The following is a 24092-nucleotide window of genomic DNA, read 5'->3' on the forward strand; positions in this document are numbered from 1 at the left end:
TTTTTTTTTTGCAAAAAAAAAAAAAAAACAACAAATACTATAAACAAATCTTTTTCTTGAAAGAAAAGAACTAAACAAAACACTAAGCAAAAAAGCGACTTGGCTCAACTCTCAAGACAAAAAGCCGACACAAAACTAACTAAAAACTTGAGTCAAACCGCCAACTACCAAAAGCACAAACATACATCGTCACAATACAATAAAGAAAGTACAAACAAAGTACGAGACCAACAAACCAACGAAAAATTACTAGAGGACACCAAACGATAAGAACACCAAACGATAATATTGAATAAAGGGATAAAAGATATACAGTCACCAAACGATGAGTCACTCTTGCTACCAGATGAATCCTCTAGGCGAGGCTACGTTTAGCTGGAAATTTTGAATTTTATGCCTCTATCTTCTAGATCAATTATCGTTTAGGTTTTCAATTAATGATTTCATTCAAGTGAATCATGATTTGTCAGGTCTATCGTAGATCATGTTGGAGGTGCTATAATTTCTAAAATAGACAAAACAGTTGAACTATTAATACATGCTTGCAAACTGCAATGCCAAATTTATGAGGTTACAGTGATTGTAAGCATCATTTATGACTTAAAACAAGTCTTCGATGGTTACGCCTTTTTCTGGTCGCCCACTGTTGAAGGATAAGAATCTACAGTTCTAAAAATACATAATAAAATACCTTGATAAATATACAAACTAAAATACCTTGATAGGATACCAACATCATTTCAACACATGCAAATCAACCTCCACAACTGCCCAGCAGTTGAGCCATTACTTGAGTATCTAATAAGTAATACCAATGTCATTTTAATATAAAATGCAGCCCAGAAGTTGGCCCATATAGTGTATGATAGGTACTTAACTAACAAAAACATTTAAGAAGTTAAAGAACAATGAGACCATGATTCAATAACTCTCTTTTACTTGAAATTATCCGAAAAGTAAGAAACTTTTTTTAGCAGTGGACACATGTATCGCCAATAGCCATTGCACCAGGTTTAAGGCAAAGGCTAGTAACATTGGCGAATAAGCAAGAGAAAAATGAACCTGGTTTTCCTCTATCACCTTTTATCTTCAGCTTCAAAGCATTATACCCCATTTTCCTGAAAGTCAAAAACTTATGTTTATACCGTCATTTCAAATAAATAAATCTTTTCTAAAACTACATGATCTATAGAAAAAAAGCAAGTTTTTAAGTATAAGAATATGAATTCTTACTACTTTGACATCATTGGCTAGACCCAGGTCAGATAGTGAATTTTCTGATATACAATTTACATGCACAATAACACCATTGTCGTTATTCCCAACCAGACCATTTGTTAAATCTAGGTACACAGCTCCTTTAAACATCCATTTATTCCTTTCTAGACTGTAGTAATCGTCAAACATTTCGCCACATAAAACGCATACGCATTGGCTTTCATCGGCATTAACCATCATCTCGCCATTAATCTCCAATGCCTCTGCTGTACAATCAATCGGTGTTGGGCCCCCATTAATCCAATTTTCAGAACTCGAAAACCAACTTCTTGACGTGCTCGATTCACAATTCTTCAATGTATGCCATTCCATGTGTCTATCAAACCGTTCTTGAAGCTTAAACCTTAAACCACATATGATACATTGATGTGGAAGTTCATCAATTAGCTCACTTATCACATTAGGATGAAACTCCTTAATTACATCAGCCTTAAAGTTCAAACCAATAAGACCCTTCACTTCTTCATTTATAGAGACAGTATTTTTATCTGCAGTACTTTTAACTGCAGTACTTTTAGTGACAGTATTTATAACAGGCTTGGATGGAACTGGTTTACTGCTAGTGGATGAAACAGATAACACTGAAGATTCTAAAGCTGGAGAATCATTAATTGGGCTCGGGCTTGGGCTTGGGCTTGGGCTGTTTGAATTATCATCTTTATTTGCAGATATTAAGCCTTTTGCAACCAATGTGCTCAAAAGACTCGAAACATGATTTGGTGCAGAATTAGTGATGGTTGGACTCGATGTTGAAGGAACGGGTTTGTTAGCAAAAATGTTGCTAACAGCAGCTAACAAACTACTTGAGCTGGATGTTCCAAGTATATCAGAAACGGAAGATTTTGGATGGGCCATGGATGAACTAACCATAGGGTTTGCAACGGGTTCAGAAACAGGTTCGGGTTGATAAGGTGGAAGAGGAGTGTGTTTTATAGGTAATGAAGGTGATGGTGGACGTAAATTGTGAAGCTGTGATTTTCGAGAGTTAGAAAGTCCCGTGTTTATTTGACGTCGAGATCGAACATCTATATCTGCATCTGTTTGACCTTGGTCAGATAAATCATCCAGTAACCTACTCGACTGGTACTGTAAGTGTGGATGTTGACGAGGTGGTGCCGATGTTTCAATTTTAGTTGACAGTCTTTCAGGTTCTAAATACAACCGTGGGTCCCTCTTCGAGCTAGGAATCGCCGCAATGGAGCTCGCATCATCCCACATGTATTCCTCTTCCTCCGAGTTCTTCCAGCTCCTAGTTGCTTCGCGGCCACCTACTTTTTTAATTGGCGGTAACTTAACATCAGAAGTTGCAGATCTAGGAACCGAATAATTCGGCAATCCATGCTTAATGTCAAAAGAGTTTCTTGCATTCCTAGATCGTTCACTTGATATATCAGAACCAAAATCAAAATTGTTATATTTTGCGGTATTGTTCTCATGCGTCAGATCGCTATCCACGTCTCTTTGTATCTGCTGAATATTCTGCAAATTTTGTAATGCTGTTTAGCATTATCTTCAATTATTAACAATTAATTAAATTAATACAAAATAAAATTATCCAGTATCATACATGCAACTTTAGCCGAGGATCAGCACGTGCCCTCTGAGGATTAATAATGGCTGCCATTCTGTCCTGTCTCCCAGTATCTTCAGATGAATGAATCAGAATTGGTGTTGGGTCACTGGCTACAACTTTTTCCTTCAGGAGAGTTTAAAACAATAACTGTAAAACTAGATACAGCTAGATACAGATGCCTCGTAAAACATTCAAGTTTCAAGGGACAACTTCACATATAACCTTGTAAGAGTCAAAGAAATTCATGTATATCCTTCTATTTATCATAATATAGTATTTACCATTAAAAAACTAAATCACTCTAATCGAATAAGAAGTCAATGCAAAAATTAAATATACCCTTAATAAACAATCTGAAATCCAATCACAGTAAAATCAAAAAATGATATTATATAAATTCTGGAATGTCGGTTAACGAAAGGTAAATTTGATATCAGTTGGTAAAGGGATATTGCAAATTTAAGTTCTGCTGTTCTGATATCAATTGCATCCACATTGGATAAATATGAGATTTTTTAGTGTTATGATATGACAAACATGATGGGGAAGGACATAAACAAATTTTTAATTTTTAAAATAAAAGATGTGGAAGTACATGAATTGCAAGTACAGATTTATATTTTTGACTTTGGTAATAAGAATTTTTTCTATGAATAAACATCATACCCTGGTTGACTGTTGGAGTTTCTGCCTTGCCTCTAGATACTTCGGGTTTACATGAATGCTACGGGCGGGGCGTTGAGGCTGTGACTCGGGTCTAGACGTGGTCAACACCGAAGACGAACCATTCCCAGCTGATTGGAACCCAAGTTCTCTTTCTATTGATTGAAGTGTTTGAGGAGGAAACACTCCTTTCCAGGTCCCGAAAAGATGCTGCATCCCAGAATGTACTGCAGAATCCGCCTGTCTATAGGCTTTGCAGAATACCTAAATATCCAGAAAAAAAGAATGGCTTTACTTAACACAGGGGACTAAGTTATAACATTATAGCCTTTTGAATGAATTATGATCTAACCTCGGGAAGTTTTGCAGAAAAGTGTTTTATGTAATCTCGTCCAATATTCTTCACAATACTGTCTAGAAGATACAGTGATGGCAACTTCTGATCACTCGGAACCTAAATGTAAATTCAGTATCAGTAACTAAAATGACTAATAGAAACTTTTTGAGGATGTGTACAACTCTAGAACCATAAACACAACCAACAACAATTGCAGCAACAAAGTAAAAAATAAGTTCACTAATCGAACAACAGCGATTAGCATTAGAGGTAACATGATGTTAATGATACAGAATATGACTAGAAAAGTACAAGTTGCAAATCATACACTTCCCCGAATATATAAGTAAGAACTGCTTGAATTGGCAGATCAGTTATCTATTCAATCAACATAAATACTCATAATAAAGTGTAAAGACTGAACAAAGATTACTCTCAACAGATGACAATGTCCGCCCAACCAATAAAATTTTGGTGCAGTCCTTTTGAATGCAAATGATATTGATTCACAGAAGTTAAAAAACTCAATTACTTTGATCATGATTCATTAATATATTCCCCGTGCCTTTTCACTAAGTCAGATGCCTTTCGAAATTCACCTTCATCGCATACATACTTTTGTTCTTTAGAAATTAGAAAGAAAGAGACAGAAATAAACTTTTCTGTTGATTGATCAACTACACCTTATTCAGAGTAACAAAGTAGCTAAGGATAAAAGAACATTTAAATGCACAAACGACGTCCTGATAGCAAAATTGGTATCACTATCAGTTTAATTATTTATGATGAATCTTTTAAACGGTTCCATAGCGATTAACTCGTTAGAAATCCCCGCAAGGAATGCAGGTATGCAAGTTCTACAATCACGTCAAGCCAACATCAGATACATAATTTGATTGCTCACTAAAAATCAATATAAAAAAGACACATACATATTTTCTTATCAACATATAAGCATAAAAAAGTACCTTTCAAATCATTGAAAATTTTTACTAAAAACAATTCTTATTTACAAATTAGTTCTATCATTACTTTCAAAACTAGCCATTACTAAATATATCACTTTGTTAGATCTACTATACATTTAAGCAATATATACTCAATAATAACAGAACTATATCTAATTCTAAACAATCATAGTAACCAAAATCATCACCTCTACAATATTATTGCAGATAGTAGCAGCAATAGCTTTCGCAGCCTGCACGTTCTCTCCAGCAATGATAGTCAAGTTAGTTATAATCGGTTTCGAGTTAAAAGTCAGCTCAGCCAGAGCTGTCCTATACTGACTCACAAGCTCCTGATGCTGTTGCTGTTTTATTTGCGATAACGATTGCGGCTCGTAACCGTCTCCGTCTCCATCTCCGCCTCTCTCCGCCGCAGTTCGAAACCCTACCAATTGACGTTGCGCAATCGGCCTATTATTACCGTTTGAATTATTATTATTCTTAATATTACTTCGAAGAATTGCAGGTTCTTCTGTTATTAATCGAGGTTTTTTGAGGGTATTAGGGTTTCTCGATGATCTATCGAATGATCTGCCTCGTGAATTATTGTCCATCTCCATCACAACAATACAAATCACAAAATAAAAAACCTAATCTATGTATACAATTATTAATTTACAATTAAAAAAAAAAAAGAGTATATGTTCTATATGAAGTTTATACAAGCTGTTACAGGAAACATTGAAGAAGAATAAATCTGAAACCCTAGCGCCCTAATTTACAATAACATAGATCGAAAAAGACAAAAAATAATAAAAAAGTTTACAAATGTATAAACGATAGATTCAATTGAAGAGCGTGCATATAGAGAGATGATGATGATGAGATTTGTATGACGTCAGGAGTTGAGATCAAGAGCTGGTTTTGGTTTTGGTTTTGGTTTTGGTACTTGGATATTTTTTTGTTCAGAAACGAGAAATTTACTGGAGGCTTGTATTTATAGTTGATATTGGGTCTGCAGATATAGATACATCTCCGGTAATAAAAGATTGAGAATGAAGCCCAATTGGGTTGGGCTAATCCCACCTATTCAGATCTGTCGGAATGAAAGAAAAATCCAATATATGCAACGGTTTTTTTTCTCTTGCTTTTAGGCTCTGTTCCACAATTTAGAAGGGTATTTTACTCTTGATCTCTTTCTTTCAAATTGAAAGGATTTGAAATCCCTTGTTAAAATATTGGTGTCAATGTTAAAATATTGGTGTCAACTCAAAGTGTTCATCTTGATTCATTTGCTTTTAATTAATTTGGTATTTTGCTTTATTGTTGGCACACTTTTGCCCATGTTGAGTGATTCATTTTCACATGTATGATAGGTGTAAAGTAGCTTTACTAGTGTAGCTTAGTTGGTGTGTTATGGTGTGTTAATCATTATGTTTGTGATTTGTGATGTATTTAAGCAAGTGTAGATGGTAAACATTTCATCAATCAATACACAATCAGTTTCCATATCCTTGTTCATTCTTAGTTTACTTAAACTTCTATTACTAGCAAGTCTTTAAATTTGTTTTATGGTATCAAGAGCTTGGTTATAAACTTGGTTATAAGTTTAGTCCTAAGTTAAACTTTGTGTGCAATTACTCAAAGTCTAAACTAGTTTCTTGCTAATCAAAAATGGAAGTCTCAAATGTAAACAATGGTGGTATGGTCAATGGAATGAAGAAACTTGTAGGCAACAACTATAAGTATTGGAAGATGTGTATGGAGGCTTTTCTTCAAGGTCATGATCTATGGGAACTTGTGTCTGGAGGTGAAGCCATAATTCCCATAGAAACTCTAGAGAATGTAGAGTCAAGAAGAAAATGGAAGGTACGATGTGGAAAGGCTCTCTTTGCATTGAGAACTTCAATTAGCAAAGAGTTCATTGAACACGTTCGTGATATTACTTCTCCAAAAGAAGTATGAGATACTCTTGAGAAACTTTTTTCTAAGAAAAACACCGCAAGGTTACAATTCTTGGAAAACGAGTTAGCAATCTCAAGACAAGAAGGTATGAGTGTTTCCGAATATTTCTTACGGGTCAAAAATCTATGTTCTGAAATTTCAGAGATTGATGACAAAGAGAAAATTAGTGAAGCTCGTTTGCGAAGATATCTAATTCGCGGTTTGAAGAAAGAGTATGTCCCGTTCATAACCTCTATTCAGGGGTGGGCTACTCAACCTTCGGTTGAAGAATTGAAGAATTTACTCTCTAATCAAGAAGCTTTGGTCAAGCAAATGGCTAAAGGATTTGAAAATGACGCAGTTTTGTTTTCAAAGGGAAAGAATCACAAGAAAGGTTCTTCAAGCAAAGAAAATGAAGAAGAACAAACTAGTTACAAAGGTAACTATGAGAAGAAACCTCCTACATGTTACAAGTGTGGGAAGGTTGGTCACATCAAGAGATATTGTCGTTCCAAAGTCACAAAAGCAAACGTGACTTGTTCAAGCAACGATGATGATGAAGTCAAATGGGAGCAATGTTTTACCATTGATACGGTTGTCAAGAAGAATCAATGGATTGTTGATTCGGGTTGCTCTCATCATGTGACCGGTGATGGAACTCTTCTTCATGACGTTAGAGATCACAATCAAAATCGAGTTGTAATCACGGCCGACAACTCAACTCATCCGGTGAAAAAGGAAGGTAATGCTATTATTGATGTTAATAATGATACATTTGCTTTGGAAGATGTTTATCTTGTTCCTAAATTGACCAAGAACTTAGTTTCGGTACCTCAAATTACCGAATCCGGGAAGTATGTTCTTTTTGGTCCAACGGATGTGAAAGTCCTTGAGAATGTTAAGGAGATTGTGAGTGATGTTCTTTTCACGGGAGAAAAGAAAGGTTCTTTGTTTGTGTTGTCCGCAGGTGAAGCTTATGTGAAGAAAACAAGCCAAACCGACAACGGAGCTATTTGGCATGCAAGACTAGGCCATGTGGGATATCAAATGTTGCAAAAGATATTCTCACATAAGCTAGTTGATGGAATATCAAATGTTGCAAAAGATATTCTCACATAAGCTAGTTGATGGAATTCCTAAACTCAAGAATGTTCGTGAAGAGGTGATATGCCAAGGATGTCAATATGGAAAGTCGCACCGGCTTCCATATAAGAAGTCAACAAACCGAAAACAAGGTTTACTTGACTTGATTCATACGGATTTTATGGGGCCAACAAGAACACCAAGTTATAGCAGTCATTGCTATGTCATGGTGTTAATTGATGACTATTCTCGGTATACTTGGGTGAAGTTTTTAAATGAGAAGAGTGAAGCCTTATCAAAGTTCATAGAGTTCAAAGAAGTGGTCGAATTCGAATTTGGGAGAAAGGTAAAAGCTCTTAGGAGTGATAATGGTGGAGAATTCATGTCAAATGATTTCTTTACTTATTGTAAAACAAATGGTATTTCTCGCCAAATGATTTGTCCGGATACTCCACAACAAAATGGGGTTTCAGAAAGAAAGATTGCTTACCTTGTTTCAATATGCTTATCTTGGTTACATGACAAAGGGTTGCCTAGGGAGCTATGGGCGGAAGCACTTCAATGTGCTTGTCATGTGTCTAATCGGTTACCATCTTGGCCAGGTGAAACAACCCAACCGTATTCCATACGATAATTTTTTTTTTAAATAATACACATTTACGCGCCAATTAAATATGTAAACCATTCCACAAGTTTCATTTAAACGTACCACAATTTAAATGTTTACAAAAGGCACGAAGGCCATTAATTAAGTTTATTACAAGTTCGACCCACTACAAATGATAGTTTATAATCCAAAAGACACTTCGAGCATGGTTTGGGACTAAACTACCCAAAACGTTAGGCCAACTTCAAAGCTCCAACAAAACATCATCAAGGGACACCTAATGCCCGATAACCCCTTTGCCCTTGTCCGTACCTGCATCTAAAAAGATAAACAATGAGAGGGGTAAGCTAATGCTTAGTGAGTGGAACAATTATACGTTTACATATACAACCTACTTACTTGCAATCACTTACGCATTTACCGCATACATGCTAGCATTATAAATAATCATACCATCACAAGTATAATACTAAACCTTCTACCATACGAGCTAGCATAACAATAGCATATAGTTTAAACAATATAATATGCTACAATCCACACACACACAACCATGGTTAACCAATCGAACTAGGGAACGGTGTTTAAAGACCGTCGGAATTCATAACAACCATTAGTGCACTTAACACTTCGTACACTAACCCCACGGGTGGCATCTTAACACGTCGATACTTCACCCCGGGTGGTGGCTTAACACTTCGACACTTCACCCCGAGTGGTGTCTTAGCACATCGACACTTCACTCGTTACATCTCTCGGAGTGGCATCTTAACACATCGATACTTCACTCCCGAGTGGTGTCTTAACACATCGACACTTCACTCGCCACGTGAGGAGTGGTGTCTTAACACGTCGACACTTCACAACTCAACTACACAAATAAATACATCATATATGCACGCATATAATTATTCCACTCACATTAACACTTCGGTGATGATTATGCACTTCCGAAACTTCAAGGCAATGTACCTAATACATAAGTACACATTTAATTACACAACTAGTGAAACTTACCACACTACATATCACTTGAGCATTTAATGACCCATTTGCATTAAATAGCTCACCTACGTCAAAACCGCCCATAAATGGCCAAGACTCATATTAAATCACTAAAGCTAGTGATTTAAGTCTACTAACATTAATTAATCGCAACTTAGGGTAATTCATACCCATTTCACCCAAACTAGGTCAACATTACCCCTTTTGACCCATTTTAACACTCTTTCAACATTAAACAAGTGTTTTAAAGCTTAACAGCACCATTAATACTTACAAATCTTAAATCATAAGGCCAAACCCTAGGTTATAGCTATTTAAGATTTCCTTTCACCCACATAACCCAAGTTCACCCATTTTAACCCCAAATGGGTCATACAAGTCTCTAGTGACCAAAACCCTAACCATAAATCAATAAAAACTCGAAACATAGAGTTAGGACTTACCGAGACTATCAATCTGTAGCTAGAGACACAAGGAACAACTTTAACACTTGGGTTCGGGCAAGATTCAACCTTCTTCTTCACCAAAATGGCCCCTCTCACTCTAAAAGTATCACTCTCTCTCTAAGATTGATTTTAATTAATTGGAAATGAAATGAATGAGGAGAGGATAAGCTTGAACCAGCATTTACTCCCCCAAAACCGGCCATAGGTGAAAAGACAACAAAGCCCTCAAAAGATTCCATTTTAAATGGATAAAATTGTAAAACAGCGACAAATGTCGCGATCCGCGACAACATGTCGCGATACGCGTGTAACGACCCGGATTTTTCCGATCGTTTTATACTTATGAGATTAATATTTACATAAAATAAACCTTACCAACATGATAAGCAATCCAAACTGTTGAGACTTATGTTTTTGAAAAGAGTTTCACACAACGTTTGACCGCCCAATTTGACCAATGATATCACGAACTATATAACACACGATAATTATACGATTATGTATATGTACATATCTATACATATTTAACATGATTTAAGGATGGTTTAACATTTCATTGTAAACTAACAACAATGAGTTATAAGTATACTTTGAGACCACTAACTTAAGTTTTCAAAACGATAACTATATGTAACATTCTTTGACATATATACTTACAATATATAATGTGTTGGTGATCTATGTCACCAATATGATTTAAGTGTAATGGGATTAATTTATAACCAAAATAATCTTGATAAATATCGAACAAGTTTGGGGAAGTGTGGAGTGCACACTTGTTTGAACTTATCTTGATTATGACGGGGGTTCGGGGGCAGCGCTCCCGATAAGCGGGGTCCAAGAGGTGGCAACCCCTGGCGGGGTCCAAGGGGCAGAGCCCCTGGCTGGGGTCGAGCTGCCAGGTCAGCTTGGAATTTTATTTTTGGGCTAACATTGCTTTATTAAAAATGTCTTAAAATTTTATTTTGGCCCGGTTTGACCCAAAAATAAAAGCCCAGTTTTGAGCCTCTTTTACAGTTATAAACCCGTCCATATTTGAATTCTCGTTCCGATTCCTCAAAATTTCTACAAGTATATCTAGGGTATATGTAACCGTATCATACCCAGCTTCTATACGTATTTACTATTGGTATATACCAACAATAAACTTCAATGATCAGCCACTAGACATGATGTTACATGTGGGAACCAGCCATTTAACCTCATGTGTGACTTTTGTACAAGAAAACAAACTAAATCTCCTATATATCCATCCCATAATCATGCTATTTTGCACACATACACATACAAATTTCATTTCCAATTTTCTTTCAAGTTAATTCACTCCCTAATCTCTCTTCATTTACCTACTCAAGAACGTATCAATATAGTCATCCGATTTCAAGGAGATTACTTCCAATCTTTTAATCCCACTCCACCACTCTTTTGATTCCAAGATTTGTCTTACCTTTTCCAGTAGCTTTGTCCAAGTAACTTGAGGTAGTAACCTTATTCATAACCTTATTCGATTCATATTTATATAGCTATCTTATTTTGTGTTATAAAATTTTAACAACAAGAACATAGTTTGAGTGATTTCAAACTTGTTCGCAAACTAAATAGATCCTTCTAATTTGATTTTTAAAAACACTTCAAGACCTGTAATATATCATATTATGACAAAATCGGATTAATCATATCTTGGCTAATTAACATAATATTTAATATATATTTACTTATGATTTGATTTTATATATTTCAGGACCACCAGTAAACAACACGAGAAGATTAATCATAAGACCTCATGATTGTACGCAACACGTCATTTGACAACACGGTACTTTATGTACGCAACACGTCACTTGACAACATGGTACCATGGGTCGAGATTAATTCTGATCAATACGAATACGATGGGGTCTTTATTTATTTTATTTAAGCAACTGATTGTGGACCACTAACATCGGACTGCTAACTACGGACTAAGAAAATATTAAAAGTATTAAAAGTATATATATATATATATATATATATATATATATATATATATATATATATATATATATATATATATATATATATATATATATATATATATATATATATATATATATATAACGATTACTTAAAAAGAAAATATGTTGATATATTATATATATGGTTAGGTTCGTGATATCTATCGGAGACCAAGTCAAGTTAAATACCTTCAAGACAAAAGTGAGTATATAGTCCCACTTTTAAACTCTAAATATTTCGGGATGAGATTACATGCATTTTATGATTTACGTTATGGACACAAGTGATTAAAAATATATATTCTACGTTGAGTTGTACCACTGGCATACTTCCCTGTAACTTGGTAACTACTATTTACATGAGGTATTGTAAACGCGAATCCTGTTGATAGATCTATCGGGCCTGACAACCCCAACCGGACTGGACGACCAGTATTCAACGGTTGCACAGTACTTCGTTTCGGTGACTACACTTGGTACGGTGTAGTAAGATTTCATAATAAAGGAAATATGCGACGTTGATTAAATGTTAAGTATGGTTATCAAGTGCTCAACAACTTAGAATATTTTTATTAAAACGTTTATATATGAAATCTTGTGGTCTATATTCATAACGCTGCCGGCATTAAACCTATATCTCACCAACTTTATGTTGACGTTTTAAGCATGTTTATTCTCAGGTGATAACTAAAAGCTTCCGCTGCAACATGTTGAATTTAAGCAAGATCTTGAGTATGCATATTTGTGTCAAAAATAAAACTGCATATCGGAGGATTTGTAATGTAAAATATGTTGGAAGTCGTATTGTTATTATCACATGTAAAGTTTGTAAGTCTAAGATTATCGCTAAACGATAATCATTATTATCTTGTTTAAACCTTGTATTTGTAATAAAAGTTATGGTTTGTATTGTAAAAACGAATGCAGTTTTTGAAAAACGTCGCATATAGAGGTCAATACCTCGCGATGAAATCATATGTTATTGTATTCGTCCTTATGGTTAAGGTCGGGTTATGACAACGCGATACCATAACGCGATAAACATTTTTGAAACGCGACACTTTCACAGAAGTGAGAAAACCCTAACCATCGCGTTCTAACATAGTTTGTCGCGTTTCGCGACTAACTGGGTCGCGACACACTAACCCAAAATGCGACAACCCTACTGTTGATTTCTCCCAGATACCCATCGCGTTCTAACCTATTCCGTCGGGTTACGCGACACACCAGGACGCGATAAACTCGCTTGAAACGCGATGATATGCCTGATTGAACATTTTATACATTTTTAACTCTTAACCAAACATAATCAATTACGGATACAATAATTAAATGTTCACGAGGATAAATACGCACCTTACAACACATTCGGAAAGAACGGGATGTTACAACTCTCCCCCACTTTAATCGGAGTGCGTCCTCACGATCCAAGCCGTATGACAAGCCGGAAGATAAACCAAAACAAACTCTTCGGATTCCCATGTAAACTCGGAACCGTTTCGGTGTTGCCATTGCACTTTGTAGGTTCTAACTTCCTTGTTTCGCAACATCTTAACCTTCTCATCAAGGATTGCAATCGGTTCTTCCGCATACTCTAACTTGTTATTCAACGTAATCTCATCTAAAGGCACCCAAGTCGAGTCATCCGCAAGACACTTACGAAGATGGGAAACATGAAACGTGTTATGGATTCCTGCAAGTTCTTCGGGTAACTCTAGTCGATAAGCAACCTCGCCAACACGTGCCAAAACCTTGAAAGGACCAATAAACCGAGGAGCTAACTTTCCTCGCTTTCGAAACCGAATAACACCCTTCCATGGAGAAACCTTAAGTATCACCATATCACCTTCTTGGAACTCAATCGTTCTCCTACCTTTATCGACATAAGACTTTTGTCTATCTTGCGCCGCTTTAAGTCGAGCCCGAATTGTAGTGACCTGAACTTTTCCATGTTTATATATATTAATTGAGATTGATATTTACATGATTAAATGTTTCCAACATGTTAAGCAATCAAACTTGTTAAGACTTGATTAATTGAAATATGTTTCATATAGACAATTGACCACCCAAGTTGACCGGTGATTCACGAACGTTAAAACTTGTAAAAACTATATGATGACATATATGTGGATATATATATAGTTAACATGATACTATGATAAGTAAACATATCATTAAGTATATTAACAATGAACTACATATGTAAAAACAAGACTACTAACTTAATGATATTTAAACGAGACATATATGTAACGATTATCGTTGTAAAGACATTTAATGTATATATATCATATTAAGAGATATTCATACATGATAATATCATGATAATATAATAATTTAAAATCTCATTTGATATTATAAAAATTGGGTTAACAACATTTAACAAGATCGTTAACCTAAAGGTTTCAAAACAACACTTACATGTAACGACTAACGATGACTTAACGACTCAGTTAAAATGTATATACATGTAGTGTTTTAATATGTATTTATACACTTTTGAAAGACTTTAATACACTTATCAAAATACTTCTACTTAACAAAAATGCTTACAATTACATCCTCGTTTAGTTTCATCAACAATTCTACTCGTATGCACCCGTATTCGTACTCGTACAATACACAGCTTTTAAATGTATGTACTATTGGTATATACACTCCAATGATCAGCTCTTAGCAGCCCATGTGAGTCACCTAACACATGTGGGAACCATAATTTGGCAACTAGCATGAAATATCTCATAAAATTACAAAAATATGAGTAATCATTCATGACTTATTTACATGAAAACAAAATTACATATCCTTTATATCTAATCCATACACCAACGGCCAAAAACACCTACAAACACTTTCATTCTTCAATTTTCTTCATCTAATTGATCTCTCTCAATTTCTATCTTCAAGTTCTAAGTGTTCTTCATATATTCTACAAGTTCTAGTTACATAAAATCAAGAATACTTTCAAGTTTGCTAGCTCACTTCCAATCTTGTAAGGTGATCATCCAACCTCAAGAAATCTTTGTTTCTTACAGTAGGTTATCATTCTAATACAAGGTAATAATCATATTCAAACTTTGGTTCAATTTCTATAACTATAACAATCTTATTTCAAGTGATGATCTTACTTGAACTTGTTTTCGTGTCATGATTCTACTTCAAGAACTTCGAGCCATCCAAGGATCCGTTGAAGCTAGATCTATTTTTCTCTTTTCCAGAAGGTTTATCCAAGGAACTTAAGGTAGTAATGATGTTCATAACATCATTCAATTCATATATATAAAGCTATCTTATTCGAAGGTTTAAACTTGTAATCACTAGAACATAGTTTAGTTAATTCTAAACTTGTTCGCAAACAAAAGTTAATCCTTCTAACTTGACTTTTAAAATCAACTAAACACATGTTCTATATCTATATGATATGCTAATTTAATGATTTAAAACCTGGAAACACGAAAAATACCGTAAAACCGGATTTACGCCGTCGTAGTAACACCGCGGGCTGTTTTGGGTTAGTTAATTAAAAACTATGAAAAACTTTGATTTAAAAGTTGTTATTCTGAGAAAATGATTTTTATTATGAACATGAAACTATATCCAAAAATTATGGTTAAACTCAAAGTGGAAGTATGTTTTCTAAAATGGTCGTCTAGACGTCGTTCTTTCGACTGAAATGACTACCTTTACAAAAATGACTTTTAACTTATTTTTCCGACTATAAACCTATACTTTTTCTGTTTAGATTCATAAAATAGAGTTTAATATGAAACCATAGCAATTTGATTCACTCAAAACGGATTTAAAATGAAGAAGTTATGGGTAAAACAAGATTGGATAATTTTTCTCATTTTAGCTACGTGAAAATTGGTAACAAATCTATTCCAACCATAACTTAATCAACTTGTATTGTATATTATGTAATCTTGAGATACCATAGACACGTATACAATGTTTCGACCTATCATGTCGACAGATCTATATATATTTCGGAACAACCATAGACACTCTATATGTGAATGTTGGAGTTAGCTATACAGGGTTGAGGTTGATTCCAAAATATATATAGTTTGAGTTGTGATCAATACTGAGATACGTATACACTGGGTCGTGGATTGATTCAAGATAATATTTATGGATTTATTTCTGTACATCTAACTGTGGACAACTAGTTGTAGGTTACTAACGAGGACAGCTGACTTAATAAACTTAAAACATCAAAATATATTAAAAGTGTTGTAAATATATTTTGAACATACTTTGATATATATGTATATATTGTTATAGGTTCGTGAATCAACCAGTGGCCAAGTCTTACTTCCCGACGAAGTAAAAATCTGTGAAAGTGAGTTATAGTCCCACTTTTAAAATCTAATATTTTTGGGATGAGAATACATGCAGGTTTTATAAATGATTTACAAAATAGACACAAGTACGTGAAACTACATTCTATGGTTGAATTATCGAAATCGAATATGCCCCTTTTTATTAAGTCTGGTAATCTAAGAATTAGGGAACAGACACCCTAATTGACGCGAATCCTAAAGATAGATCTATTGGGCCTAACAAACCCCATCCAAAGTACCGGATGCTTTAGTACTTCGAAATTTATATCATATCCGAAGGGTGTCCCGGAATGATGGGGATATTCTTATATATGCATCTTGTTAATGTCGGTTACCAGGTGTTCACCATATGAATGATTTTTATCTCTATGTATGGGATGTGTATTGAAATATGAAATCTTGTGGTCTATTATTATGATTTGATTTATATAGGTTAAACCTATAACTCACCAACATTTTTGTTGACGTTTTAAGCATGTTTATTCTCATGTGATTATTAAGAGCTTCCGCTGTCGCATACTTAAATAAGGACGAGATTTGAAGTACATGCTTGTATGATATTGTGTAAAAACTGCATTCAAGAAACTTATTTTGTTGTAACATATTTGTATTGTAAACCATTATGTAATGGTCGTGTGTAAACATGATATTTTAGATTATCATTATTTGATAATCTTCGTAAAGCTTTTTAAACCTTTATTGATGAAATAAAGGTTATGGTTTGTTTTAAAATGAATGCAGTCTTTGAAAAACGTCTCATATAGAGGTCAAAACCTCGCAACGAAATCAATTAATATGGAACGTTTTTAATCAATAAGAACGGGACATTTCAGTTGGTATCAGAGCGTTGGTCTTAGAGAACCAGAATTTTATATTAGTATGTCTTATCGAGTTTGTTAGGATGCATTAGTGAGTCTGGACTTCGACCGTGTTTACTTGAAAAATGATTGCTTAACAAATTTTGTTGGAAACTATATATTTTTAACATGTGAATATTATGTGATATATTAATCTCTTAACGCGTTTGATATTATGTGATAGATGTCTACCTCTAGAACAAGTCCCATTGACTCACCTAATAATAATGAAGAGTCAAATGTAAATTGGAATGATTCGTGGACTGATTCACAAGTTCTCGAAGAGGAACCGGAAGAAGAGTCGGAATCGGAAGAAGAGTCGGAACCGGAAGAAGAATCGGAACCGGAAGAAGAATCGGAACCGGATGAAGAAATAGAACCGGTGAGGGAAATAATAAAACGGTTAAGTAAAAGAAAATCCTCAACCAACCGACCAAGGTTAATTATGGTCAATGGTGTTTCCGCCAAGGAAGCAAAATATTGGGAGGATTACCAATTCTTCGATGAATCGGATTCCGACAAGAATTCCGATGATGTTATAGAAATTACCCCAACTAAATTTAAAAAGGCAAAAGAAAATAATAAGGGAAAGGGCATAAAAATAGAGAAATCTAATTCCAACCCCGATGAACTTTATATGTATCGTCAACCCCCGAAGTCCTTAAGTTGTAACAAGGACCCGGGAACCTCTAAACCACCAGGTTTTTCTAAACCAATGTGGAAAACGATGGCTCGTATTAGGGGAACATCATATATCCCTAGAAACTTGGCAAAACGAACCAAAACCGAAGAAGAAGAAACAAGCGAGTCGGAATAAGATAGTTGTATTCGTGTGGTGTAATATATGTAATATAGTGTGCTTATGCTTTATGATATATGTAAAAATTGCTTGTATTAATAAGTATTTTTTTTATGAATCTAACTCTTGTCTATTTTACAGTATAAAAACACAAAATGGATAGACAACCCAATATTTTAAGAGACCTACCCGGAGACATGATTGATGAAATCTTGTCTAGAGTCGGTCAGAATTCTTCGGCACAACTATTTAAGGCGAGATCAGTTTGTAAGACATTCGAAGAACGTTCCAAGAATGCCTTGGTTTATAAAAGGCTTTCGTTCGAAAGATGGGGGATATCACATTGGGAAATCCATAAGTTACGATGTGTTTACTTTGACGCATATATTGCGGGGAACCCAAATGCTATTTTACGCAATGGGTTAAGAAATTATTTTGACTCAATATATCCGAATATTGAACTTCGTGATTTAGAAAAAGCTGCTAACATGCAACATAAAGAAGCATGTTATGCTTACGGATTAGTAATGTTCGCTTCTCACCAAAGTGAGAATAAGAACATCGGGCTACAACTATTAAACAAAACGTTTCCACAAGTGACGGAGTCGGTAATTGGGGTAAGAAATGAGGTTTTTAGATTGTTACGGGACTGTTGGACATTACGAAACCCTCGTCCCTTTGACGACGTTACAACACGCTGTCTTATCAATGGCCATAATGGTTATGTTCCACAAGACCAAGGATGGGAAGTAATCCTAGTAAAACCAGAATGCATAACTTGTTTCTGGACGTATGAATTACGTGTCTTTATTGCCTTTGCTGAACGACTTGTGTACTAGCTAGAATTATCTTCACAACCATCTTGTATCAAATTTATTGTGTGCTATATTTCATGCTATATGTAAAATAAGCGGTATTGTAAGTTTGTAAAATATTGTGTAAAAGTTTGAACGCGAAATATTATTATAATCAGTTTTTCATACAGAATTGTAGTAGTTGAATTGTATATTAGCTACTAAGTATGAACTTAACGGGTATGTACTACCCGAATTTAAACTTATAAAACGCTAATATGAAGAAAAAGCTTTTATAAATGAGTTCATATTATGCTACGAAATACTATTAACTACTCTTAATATTCTGTATGATTAACTTGTTCCATTTGACTATTTTGAAGGAAATGGCACCGACTACTCGACACACCGTGAATATGAATGAAGAGGAATTCCGTACTTTTCTAGCTTAAACATAGCCGCAGTACAGGCTGCGCTACATACCAACAATAACCTTGTATCTAGCAGTACAGGAAATCGTGTAGGATGCACCTACAAAGACTTCACTGCCTGCAAACCTTTAGAATTTGATGGAACCGAAGGACCGATCGGATTGAAACGGTGGACCGAGAAGGTCGAATCGGTGTTTGCCATAAGTAAGTGTACTGAAGAGGACAAAGTGAAGTATGCTACGCATACCTTTACAGGTTCTGCGTTAACATGGTGGAATACCTATCTAGAGCAAGTGGGACAAGACGATGCGTACGCACTACCGTGGTCAGCATTCAAGCACTTGATGAACGAGAAGTACCGTCCCAGAACCGAGGTCAATAAGCTCAAGACAGAACTTAGAGGGTTACGAACCCAAGGATTTGATATTACCACGTACGAAAGACGATTCACAGAATTGTGCCTATTGTGTCCGGGAGCATTCGAAGATGAGGAAGAGAAGATCGACGCGTTTGTGAAAGGATTATCGGAAAGAATCCAAGAAGATATAAGTTCACACGAGCCCGCCTCCATACAACATGCATGTAGAATGGCTCACAAACTAGTGAACCAGATTGGAGAAAGAATTAAAGAACAGACTGTTGAAAAGGCCAATGTGAAGCAAGTCAAAAGAAAGTGGGAGGAAAACGGTGATAAGAATCACCAATACAACAACAACAGCAATTACAACAATAATCGCAACAATTATCCCAACAATCGCAACATCAATCGCAACTACAACAAACGGCCCAACAACAACAACAACAACAACAACAGCAACTACAACAATCATCCCAATAACAATAATAACCACAACAACAACAACAATCAGAAGCAGCTATGCCAAAGGTGTGAAAAGTATCACTCGGGGTTCTGCACCAAATTTTGCAACAAGTGTAAAAGAAATGGTCATAGCGCGACGAAGTGTGAGGTCTACGGACCAGGGGTTAATAGAACGAAAGGAACAAATGGTGTCGGAACGAGTAATGGCGGAGCAAGTAGTGTCGGAGCAAGTAGTGTCGGAGCAAGTTATGCCATTGTAGTTTGTTATAAATGTGGAAAACCGGGCCACATTATTAGAAATTGCCCGAACCAGGAGAACACGAATGGACAAGGCCACGGAAGAGTTTTCAATATTAATGCGGCAGAGGCACAGGAAGACCCGGAGCTTGTTACGGGTACGTTTCTTATTGACAATAAATCTGCTTACGTTTTATTTGATTCGGGTGCGGATAGAAGCTATATGAGTAGAGATTTTTGTGCTAAATTAAGTTGTCCATTGACACCTTTGGATAGTAAATTTTTACTCGAATTAGCAAATGGTAAATTAATTTCAGCAGATAATATATGTCGGAATCGAGAAATTAAACTGGTTAGCAAAACATTTAAGATTGATTTGATACCAGTAGAGTTAGGGAGTTTTGATGTGATAATCGGTATGGACTGGTTGAAAGAAGTGAAAGCAGAGATCGTTTGTTACAAAAATGCAATTCGCATTATACGAGAAAAAGGAAAACCCTTAATGGTGTACGGAGAAAAGGGAAACACGAAGCTACATCTTATTAGTAATTTGAAGGCACAAAAACTAATAAGAAAAGGTTGCTATGCTGTTCTAGCACACGTCGAGAAAGTACAAACTGAAGAAAAGAGCATCAATTATGTTCGCATTGCAAAAGAATTTCCCGATGTATTTCCGAAAGAATTACCGGAATTACCCCCACATCGATCCGTTGAATTTCAAATAGATCTTGTACCAGGAGCTGCACCAATAGCTCGTGCTCCTTACAGACTCGCACCCAGCGAGATGAAAGAATTGCAAAGCCAATTACAAGAACTTTTAGAGCATGGTTTCATTCGACCAAGCACATCACCGTGGGGAGCTCCTGTTTTGTTTGTCAAGAAGAAAGATGGTACATTCAGGTTGTGTATCGACTACCGAGAGTTGAACAAACTTACCATCAAGAACCACTACCCACTACCGAGAATCGACGACTTATTTGATCAACTACAAGGCTCGTCTGTTTATTCAAAGATTGACTTACGTTTCGGGTATCATCAAATGCGGGTGAAAGAAGATGATATTCCAAAGACTGCTTTCAGAACACGTTACGGTCATTACGAGTTTATGGTCATGCCATTTGGTTTAACTAATGCACCAGCTGTGTTCATGGACCTTATGAACCGAGTGTGTGGACTATACCTTGATAGGTTTGTCATTGTTTTCATTGATGACATACTTATTTACTCAAAGAATGACCAAGAACACGGTGGACATTTGAGAAAGGTGTTAGAAGTATTGAGGAAGGAAGAATTGTATGCTAATTTTTCAAAGTGTGCATTTTGGTTGGAAGAAGTTCAATTCCTCGGTCACATAGTGAACAAATAAGGTATTAAGGTGGATCCGGCAAAGATAGAAACTGTTGAAAAGTGGAAAACCCCGAAAACTCCGAAACACATACGCCAGTTTTTAGGACTAGCTGGTTACTACAGAAGGTTCATCCAAGACTTTTCCAGAATAGCAAAACCCTTGACTGCATTAACGCATAAAGGGAAGAAATTTGAATGGAATGATGAACAAGAGAAAGCGTTTCAGTTATTGAAGAAAAAGCTAACTACGGCACCTATATTGTCATTGCCTGAAGGGAATGATGATTTTGTGATTTATTGTGACGCATCAAACCAAGGTCTCGGTTGTGTATTAATGCAATGAACGAAGGTGATTGATTATGCGTCTAGACAATTGAAGATTCACGAACAAAATTATACGACGCATGATTTGGAATTAGGCGCGGTTGTTTTTGCATTAAAGACTTGGAGGCACTACTTATATGGGGTCAAAAGTATTATATATACCGACCACAAAAGTCTTCAACACATATTTAATCAGAAACAACTGAATATGAGGCAGCGTAGGTGGATTGAATTATTGAATGATTACGACTTTGAGATTCGTTACCACCCGGGGAAGGCAAATGTGGTAGCCGATGCCTTGAGCAGGAAGGACAGAGAACCCATTCGAGTAAAATCTATGAATATAATGATTCATAATAACCTTACTACTCAAATAAAGGAGGCGCAACAAGGAGTTTTAAAAAAGGGAAATTTAAAGGATGAAATACCCAAAGGATCGGAGAAGCATCTTAATATTCGGGAAGACGGAACTCGGTATAGGGCTGAAAGGATTTGGGTACCAAAATTTGGAGATATGAGAGAAATGGTACTTAGAGAAGCTCATAAAACCAGATACTCAATACATCCTGGAACGGGGAAGATGTACAAGGATCTCAAGAAACATTTTTGGTGGCCGGGTATGAAAGCCGATGTTGCTAAATACGTAGGAGAATGTTTGACGTGTTCTAAGGTCAAAGCTGAGCATCAGAAACCATCAGGTCTACTTCAACAACCCGAAATCCCGGAATGGAAATGTGAAAACATTACCATGGATTTCATCACTAAATTGCCAAGGACTGCAAGTGGTTTTGATACTATTTGGGTAATAGTTGATCGTCTCACCAAATCAGCACACTTCCTACCAATAAGAGAAGATGACAAGATGGAGAAGTTAGCACGACTGTATTTGAAGGAAGTCGTCTCCAGACATGGAATACCAATCTCTATTATCTCTGATAGGGATGGCAGATTTATTTCAAGATTCTGGCAGACATTACAGCAAGCATTAGGAACTCGTCTAGACATGAGTACTGCCTATCATCCACAAACTGATGGGCAGAGCGAAAGGACAATACAAACGCTTGAAGACATGCTACGAGCATGTGTTATTGATTTCGGAAACAGTTGGGATCGACATCTACCGTTAGCAGGATTTTCCTACAACAACAGCTACCATTCAAGCATTGAGATGGTGCCGTTTGAAGCACTTTATGGTAGAAAGTGCAGGTCTCCGATTTGTTGGAGTGAAGTGGGGGATAGACAGATTACGGGTCCGGAGATTATACAAGAAACTACCGAGAAGATCATCCAAATTCAACAACGGTTGAAAACGCCCAAAGTCGACAAAAGAGCTACGCTGACATTAAAAGAAAAGAAATAGAATTTGAAATTGGAGAGATGGTCATGCTTAAAGTTGCACCTTGGAAAGGCGTTGTTCGATTTGGTAAACGAGGGAAATTAAATCCAAGGTATATTGGACCATTCAAGATTATTGATCGTGTCGGACCAGTAGCTTACCGACTTGAGTTACCTCAACAACTCGCGACTGTACATAACACTTTCCACGTCTTGAATTTGAAGAAATGTTTTGCTAAAGAAGATCTCACTATTCCATTAGATGAAATCCAAATCAACGAAAAACTTCAATTCATCGAAGAACCCGTCGAAATAATGGATCGTGAGGTTAAAAGACTTAAGCAAAACAAGATACCAATTGTTAAGGTTCAATGGAATGCTCGTAGAGGACCCGAGTTCACCTGGGAGCGTGAAGATCAGATGGAGAAGAAATACCCGCATCTATTTCCAGAAGATTCGTCAACACCTTCAACAGCTTAAAATTTCGGGACGAAATTTATTTAACGGGTAGGTACTGTAGTGACCCGAACTTTTCCATGTTTATATATATTAATTGAGATTGATATTTACATGATTAAATGTTTCCAACATGTTAAGCAATCAAACTTGCTAAGACTTGATTAATTGAAATATGTTTCATATAGACAATTGACCACCCAAGTTGACCGGTGATTCACGAACGTTAAAACTTGTAAAAACTATATGATGACATATATGTGGATATATATATAGTTAACATGATACTATGATAAGTAAACATATCATTAAGTATATTAACAATGAACTACATATGTAAAAACAAGACTACTAACTTAATGATTTTTAAACGAGACATATATGTAACGATTATCGTTGTAAAGACATTTAATGTATATATATATCATATTAAGAGATATTCATACATGATAATATCATGATAATATAA

General features: G+C 35.7%; 1 protein-coding gene across 1 annotated transcript; it reads right to left on the reverse strand.

Annotated features, from left to right (window-relative positions):
* Positions 1-680: 680 nt before the first annotated feature.
* On the reverse strand, positions 681-5752 carry LOC139851620 (polyadenylation and cleavage factor homolog 4-like). Its single transcript, XM_071840715.1, has 6 exons — positions 5008-5752; positions 3867-3968; positions 3518-3778; positions 2846-2974; positions 1234-2757; positions 681-1118 (listed from the first exon to the last, which is right to left on the reverse strand). The coding sequence occupies exons 1-6, from the start codon at positions 5416-5418 to the stop codon at positions 1104-1106; spliced, it is 2442 nt and encodes an 813-aa protein (XP_071696816.1). The 5' UTR covers positions 5419-5752; the 3' UTR covers positions 681-1103.
* Positions 5753-24092: the final 18340 nt, after the last annotated feature.

This window comes from Rutidosis leptorrhynchoides, chromosome 6 (genome assembly GCF_046630445.1).
Source record: "Rutidosis leptorrhynchoides isolate AG116_Rl617_1_P2 chromosome 6, CSIRO_AGI_Rlap_v1, whole genome shotgun sequence".
Taxonomy (NCBI): Eukaryota; Viridiplantae; Streptophyta; class Magnoliopsida; order Asterales; family Asteraceae; genus Rutidosis; species Rutidosis leptorrhynchoides.

What these genes read in the sequence shown, in the direction of transcription:
- LOC139851620 (XM_071840715.1), bottom strand. Translation starts at nt 5,418, where the DNA reads ATGGAGATGGACAATAATTCACGAGGCAGATCATTCGATAGATCATCG. An exon ending in AACTCCAACAGTCAACCAGG is followed by an intron (nt 2,975 to 3,517) that starts GTATGATGTTTA and finishes ACTCTCCTGAAG; the next exon opens with GAAAAAGTTGTAGCCAGTGA. An exon ending in ATCCTCGGCTAAAGTTGCAT is followed by an intron (nt 2,758 to 2,845) that starts GTATGATACTGG and finishes CAAAATTTGCAG; the next exon opens with AATATTCAGCAGATACAAAG.